Source organism: Anarhichas minor, unplaced genomic scaffold, assembly GCF_050575085.1.
Source record: "Anarhichas minor isolate MPS153535 unplaced genomic scaffold, ASM5057508v1 ptg000018l, whole genome shotgun sequence".
Classification (NCBI taxonomy): domain Eukaryota; kingdom Metazoa; phylum Chordata; class Actinopteri; order Perciformes; family Anarhichadidae; genus Anarhichas; species Anarhichas minor.
Genome location: NW_027466464.1, coordinates 11,757,866 through 11,765,121, shown reverse-complemented (window position 1 = coordinate 11,765,121; position 7,256 = coordinate 11,757,866). Strand labels below are relative to the sequence as shown.

Here is a 7,256-nt window from a genome sequence, read left to right as displayed (position 1 = left end):
GTGCTGAAGTCAAGCATGCGAGAGTCCCTTGAGTGATAATTCACGAGTACTGGTAAACAACTGGGAGCACAGAGAAAACATGGAGAAGAATTGAGGCGCACTATAGTACATCTGTATGCTGAAGTTGGAGGCTCTATCCTGCTCTGTTGGGTTATGTTGGAATGAAATAAGTCTGATCTGTACATTTTACTTTACCAATCTTAAACTATGGTCTAGGACTGGAGCAAGTGTAGAAAAATATGGATGCGAGTCATTTCTGCTGCTTATGTAACGCTAATGAAGTGCCACTCGCTTCTCTGAACTTAAACGTAGAGAGACACCCTGACCTCAACTGTACCCGGCTAATTAATATCATTCGGTTGATTAGGATGCACGCTGCGGCCCTTGGGACTTGTAAAACAAAGTGATGTGGACTATGATTAAAGTTGTGACCGTTTTGACAGGAGAGATGGTGTCGAGGCTTCAAGGTCAGCATTAGATATTAAATAAAATATATTAAGTGAAAGATGGAAGAAACCAGAAGACAGGCCACACATTTATGCCCATAAAATATAGCAAATCAACCAATATGTATGGGCCACCAGTGCTGTTAAACTGTATTAAAGCTGTTTTCACATCAACGTGGCAGCACCATTCTGTAGCTCTGTCTGGATGTATTGTAAGAACAGGAAACTTGACACTAGATCGGCGTCTATTTCGTCATATAAGAACGGCAACAATTTATTTTTCTGTCCCTGTATTTTCTTTTTTTTCAGGAAAAGTCTCCGTAAAACCTGAGAAACAGGTGGACTAGTTAGTATACATCTTAAACAAAGCTGCATAGTGTCTTTTTATTCAATTACATTTCTTTTACATGTTTTTCAGTTCAGTTAATCCTCATATCTGGCTGGGCGTTTTATTATCCTTCCACTTCATTGCTGTTTTATGCCATTGCATGCTCTTGACTTGTTGCTGCCCGATCCTCTGTTGATCCCTGAGTGACGGATGTGAATGCATGTCGTGTGTCTTCCATATTGTGTGGTTGTTGAGTTTTACATTTTGCTTGTGGGCTTGTAGTTTCAGAAGGAGTCTCTGTATCCTCGGTGAGGCACTTGGTTCCTTGAATATAGACACCAGCGGCTTGTTTATCCTCTGCTTGAGGACTCCACTGCACCGATTACGTTAGTTGGAAAGAGGGTTATAAAAACTGCTAACTTTTTTCTGTGCACTGAAAGAACACTTTTCATGTGAATTTAAATGAGATCCGATATGAGAACCAACGATATGCACCATAGACTTGAGTTTCATTATAATGTACAAATTTGTTGACAATAATTGTTTTATTTATTGTATTCAATCATTTATAGTGAAATGTTATTATAATAAATACAGTAAACCAGTAATAATTATCAGTGAATAGTGTATAGTAGTAGGCAATATTTAATACATAGTAATTTACAGTATTTTACTATAAAACACAATTGGTGTCTTACTCCAAAACATATTTTCACTATCATACTGTAAACCACATACAGCACTTAAAGCATAGTCAGGGTAACGCAGTTGTACTGTAAAACATCATTACAGCTGTAAATCGATAATTTTGGTAACTTGGTGGCAACAGTTTTACCTTAAGTTACCGCTAAAGTATAATAAAATATCTACAGTACATCTTTACTCAGACACACTAAAACACACTGCTGGCTGTGTCGTACTCCTTGCTAATGTGGGAAGTGCTGGGCAGGGACTTGAGGTACTCCATGTGCCTCCTGGCGTCCTCCTGGTTGTGTTTGATGTAATACATGATGTAAGCCGTCACCATGGTGAACCAGCAGAACATGGCCACAAACATGGCCACGTCTGTAGTCTTGTGGTGGAAATTGCAAAAGTTGATCCCAGAGTCCAGTACTTGGATCACCGCTTGTCCCACGTACTCCTCCTGCACCGATGTGGAGCAGCTGACGTCGTTCACAGTCTCGGGGTCGAGCCTCAGCTCCCTCAGCACCTCCTGCAAAGAGCACTCGCAGTGCCAGGGGTTGTGGGATAATCGGACGCGAGCGTGGAGCTTGGCGAAGGTGTCCTTGGGGAGGCTGCTAAGGTGGTTGTTTGAAAGATCCAAAGTCCGCAGGCTCTCGGAAATTCCTTTAAAGGCACCGACCTCCACGCTCTCAATGGCGTTGTGAGATAAGTCCAGTTCCCTGAGGCGGTGGAGGTCTGAGAAGGTCTCTTTTGGGATGTTTCTGATCCGGTTAGATGAAAGCAGGAGAACGACCGTGTCCTTGGGCAAGTTCGGAGGGATGTTCTCGAGGTTGCGTGAGGTGCACTGCACCACCACACCGTTCCTGTCCGTGCAGTGACAGTTGTTCGGGCAAGCATACGCAGTCATACTCGCAGACAGAAGCCACAATGTTTCCACAAACAAAAGAGAAGCACAGGAGGGAGGTTTTATAGATGACCTGCACCTGTGAGAGGCCCCCATTAGAGGACTGAAATCAGCCCTTCGCTAAAACAATGCAAGAGGTTTGCGTTGGTGGGGTGTGTTGCTTTAGGTACCAGTGAGACATGAAATATATCCAGGAAGTCCAGTTGACTTTAAAGTGGTTTGTTGCGCTCAGAGACACGGTTTTACGACTCAGCCTCGCAGACTGATGCATTGCGTCTCAGCAAAAGTAAAACCAGGTATAACTTTCTTGCCAGACGGCCATGCAGTTTTTTGCTGGAGCCCTCTGCGTTGACTGGGCTCAACGTTTTTTCATGCAGAGGTAAAGTCGGTCAAAACACGGCCTTCGTCTCAGCATTAATGGCGAAAGTTGCATCCTCGGGGCACTTTTCAATGTTCACTCTGACATCATTGCACATCATTTATCTCAACATATGGAAAACCAAGCCCTGATGCAACTCAAAAAAAAGCAAATGTCCAAAGGTTTGCATACTAGCTACATGTGATGTCAGAGTGCTGCGCAGCTGAGGAGGAAGGGGAAGTCATCTCTGTGTATCCAGGGTGGGAGGGGCATGTGTTCATGGCTGATTGAAAGAAACCTGTGATAGAAAGAGAGATAAAAAGACGGAGAGACAAAAGGTGAGATACAGAAAATGTCAAAGCTTGTCAGGAATCAAAATTGTCAAATTTCCAAATTCGCAACTATTATCTTCATATATGCTTTAGATAGTTTTTATGTTAATTTTCTGGCCATATCATTTTCGAGCACATGTTCAGTGAACTTTCTACACCACCTCCCCTTTTCAGATGCTTTCCTCGTAGGAGGAAAAGCTAGTAAAGTTCAATATTATCATAATAATAGCATGCATAGCATGAGTCCCTTTGCTCAATATCTGTCCCTTTGAGAAGATACCATTAAACAAGGTGTGTGTTCATCAATATGCAGCAGATGAACTTTCAAAGAGTGATTTGTGATGAAATAAAAGCAGTCTACTCTTTAAGATTAACAGAGATGCATGTAGGAACAGTAAAGGTCAGAATCAAAACGACTACGAACAATGGAAGATAACGAGACAAAGATCATCTGATAAGCAGCTTTTTGATCAAGATGATGGATGTCAGTTGTTCAGTTTCTGATTTCTCCAGGAGTCATAGAATAATAATAATAAGCTAAATGTTGCTGTAAAAAACTTCAAAGGAATATTATAGAAATATATTTGGAGGTGCAAAATACAGATAATCAAGAGCCAGGCAGCATGAATCATTTTAAGAATATTTTAGGATTTTTAATGTAATACAATCCTCTATGTTAATTAAATCAAGATTTGTATTTGTTGTGTTTTGCACATTTGAAGATGTCACCTCAGGCTCTGATAAACCCAAAATGGTCTAGACTAAGTAATTAATCAATCTAGAAACTAATTGCACGATTAATCAAAAAGGAAAATAAATAGTTGCAGCCAATTTCTTAAAGTTCACTTAAGAATATTAAAATATATGTCTTACACAGCATTTTTTTGCAGTGACAAATCAATAACCCTATTAATTCTGACGCCCAGTTGGTGACAAACTATAGCCTAATCTTAAAATGACCAAGCACGAAAGAAAGAAATTATATTGTTATTTGAGTCGACACCAACCTGATAGCTCCACTCTGTCCGGCTCACCTCACATTCACGGGGGTTCTTGTCTTTGATTAAATATCCAGGAATAAATGAATAAACCGGAGAAAACCTCAAATCAGTCTTTGCAAATAAACGCACGTCTGCGGCACTAATCAGAGATTACAGCCAGTTCAGGAGTCCGGATCCAACTGTTTGATCGCAGTTTGCAACCTCTTGTCAGTGCAGGTTTGCAGCAGCTGTGTGTCGGTTGGTGTGTGTGTGTGTGTGGATATGCGCAGAGGCGCAGCAGCTGCACCGCTGTGGTCCCGTTTGGATCTGAACCTGCGAGTCACTGGCAACACTAACCGAACAGAAACTTTATGACCAGTACCTACATCATTTCCTCAGATTTTTATCCAATCTGTTCATCACAATATATCAATATAATAGAAAAAAAAGTACTACAGTGTAAAAATACTATATCACAAAAGTCCATTTAAAAATGTAATACATGTAAAAATGTAATACAAAAGTATGAGAATCAAAATATAAAAAATATTAATCATGCAGAATCAGTATCCTATAATATTGATAGTTATTGCTGCATTGTTCAGCCCTTTATAAAGTTGCAGCTGGTAAAAGTGGACTAATTACATTATATGCTGCTGGACAGTTTAACATATAATACATCATCATATATTCATTAATAAGTAAATGTGTTGTACTAATGAGTAACTTAACTTGTAAAATAAATGTAGCGGAGAAAAAGGTACAATATTTGCCTTAAGTATAAAAACAGACAATGTAAATACTTAAGGGAAGTACAAGTACCTCTAAATTATAGTTAAGTACATTGTCTTTATGCTAAGCTAACTAATCTAACTCTACACCAGAAAGAGAATAATCATAAGTACAAGAATTCAAACCTTTGTCCACAACATTAATTGGTATATTATTTTGTTCAATTGTCAAGTAAAACTACAAAATATTTTTCAAAATGCTGAGCATCATTTCTGGAGTTCACTTGAATAAATGCTGAATTCTTGAAAACAAAAAAGATTGGATTGAAAAAACGATCTGCTCCATCCACTGATGTAGCAAATCTAAATATCATGCTCACGTGCACCTTTTAAATCTAAGCCTCCTCTTTATGTTTTGAGGTCTCCTTTGTCTGCTTTGCACATTTCATTTTTGTGTATCCCTGTCTGGTATATATAATGTGTAGTGTAAAAACAGCACACCAATGAGCACTTAGACAAAGTCAATTTAAAGGGCAGCATGTTGCAAATAACCTCTTTTATGCATGCATGCAGTTCCTTATTATATTTATGCAGGCAGATATATAAATATCCAAATAGATACTGCACAGTCACTAATATGATATAATTGAGTTACAAAACAGAACTTTAGAATAAAGCCTCTGATCAGTAATTCAAATAAAATAAGACATAAAAGCATCTCACTGGAGCTCCTCTACCTCAGTTGTCCCTGAACCCCATTTTGGTAACCTAGTGCCGCCTCCTCATGCCCCTCCTGTGACACTCTGTCATTCTTCATAAACATTGATTACAATTGTCCTGCCCTGATGAAGGACTTGGATACCACTTTACAGCCGCGGTGACGAAGGTACTCCCAGCTGTATCACAGTGACATAAAGGTCACCTGAATGCAGCCAGCGCTTTGCAAAACACCTGCATGATTAAATGTGCAGAGTTCAGCCCTGTCAATTTAGCTGAAAGGCAGACTCATTCATTATATTGACTACTGAAGCATTTTACCTGTCCCAGGTAAAAGAGTTACTTCATATTCTTTGATGTTTAAGATGCTTGAGACTGGCCTAGCCATTTGTTTAACACTCTTACTAATCTTTGTCGGACTCCTTGCAGACTTGCTGACCCATCTTAGATAAATTCCTGCTTCTCCCCAAAATGATATGGGGCTGAGCCAATTTAGGGAACCTTTGTTGGGTAAGCATTATGGACATTGAGACATATTTAACATCAACAGACTTCCTCTGAATAGAGCCATAGTTTCAACATCATTCTGCCCCATCTGCACTTCCTGCCTGCTTTGTCAGATGACATTGTGAAGAGACTCTGTGAAAGCAGCACTGCGCTGCCCTACAGTATATATTGACCTCTTCAAAGCCACGCTGAGTACATTTCATTATGCTTCCCCGCTGCAGAGACTGTCTGACATTGCATTGCTCACTCTGTTTGCAGTTGCTCTGCACTAGCAGGAAAAAGGCCAGGGGTGTCATCACACTTTTTGACTTGCACATCGTCTCCCTCATTGCTTTGACATGAGTCTTTTGCATTATACAGAAGGTTGTCTGTAAGTGGCTTACAGCATTGCTGAGTGAAGTCATGGACCAACTCCAACGTTGATGCCAAGCCAACGTAGGGGCAGAGAACGCCTTTACTTTTTGGGACGAGCTCTGTCGGTCAAACCCTTATTGAACTGGTATTGGAGGTAAATTGACTGAGGAGAGCTGATGCACAGTGTATTGGCCACTTCATTTGACGATGTCCTTTTTTTGTTATAACTTGTTCTTACTTCTATTTAGAATAGAAACAAACGTGATTTTTTTATTAGAACTTTAAGTGGCTTTGTGACAAATTGTAATGAGATGTTTGCTTCCCTTGCCCCAGTGTATATGGTTGGATAGGCAACAGCAAAGAACAGATGCATCTTTCTTAAATGCAGTAGATTACCTGATTATACTGTGAGCCTCTAATTTCATTGGGAAGCTGTATGTCACAGTCACATCATGCTGTTAAATAAATCACTAGCTCCAGTTGAGTTGTGATGGCGAGGGAGTTATTTTGGGCGGTGTGATTCATTTTCTGCTAGAGAATATAAAGTGACCGGCAGCTGGAGCACTTTCAAGGCTTGAATGGACATGAACATTTACGTATGTGTTTGAGTTGAGTTTGGCATGTCAGTGCAAAGACATTTTGTTTTCTTTTAGCCACTTGTTAGCAACAGCCTTTTTTTAGACTCATTCGTGGGCTTTAGGACTGTTTCCTGCAGCCTTATAGCGAAGCATTTTGGATTTATGAGATAACTCAATCTATATAATAATGGCAGCTGAGGCTGGATGTTGTAATATTGCCACACCAAAACATTAATATAGTTTTATTAAGAGATATAGTTGAAGTAATTGAATGTTGGGTATACTCAAATCAGTGGCACCTTACTGCTTCGGAGGGAAACTACCATGCTGTAGTGCT

General features: G+C 39.9%; 1 protein-coding gene across 1 annotated transcript; it reads right to left on the bottom strand.

Moving 5' to 3' along the window:
• Nucleotides 1-1,471: 1,471 nt before the first annotated feature.
• LOC142953099 (leucine-rich repeat-containing protein 3-like) lies at nt 1,472-2,559 on the bottom strand. The gene has a single exon (XM_076095169.1). The coding sequence runs from the start codon at nt 2,456-2,458 to the stop codon at nt 1,667-1,669; it is 792 nt and encodes a 263-aa protein (XP_075951284.1). The 5' UTR covers nt 2,459-2,559; the 3' UTR covers nt 1,472-1,666.
• Nucleotides 2,560-7,256: the final 4,697 nt, after the last annotated feature.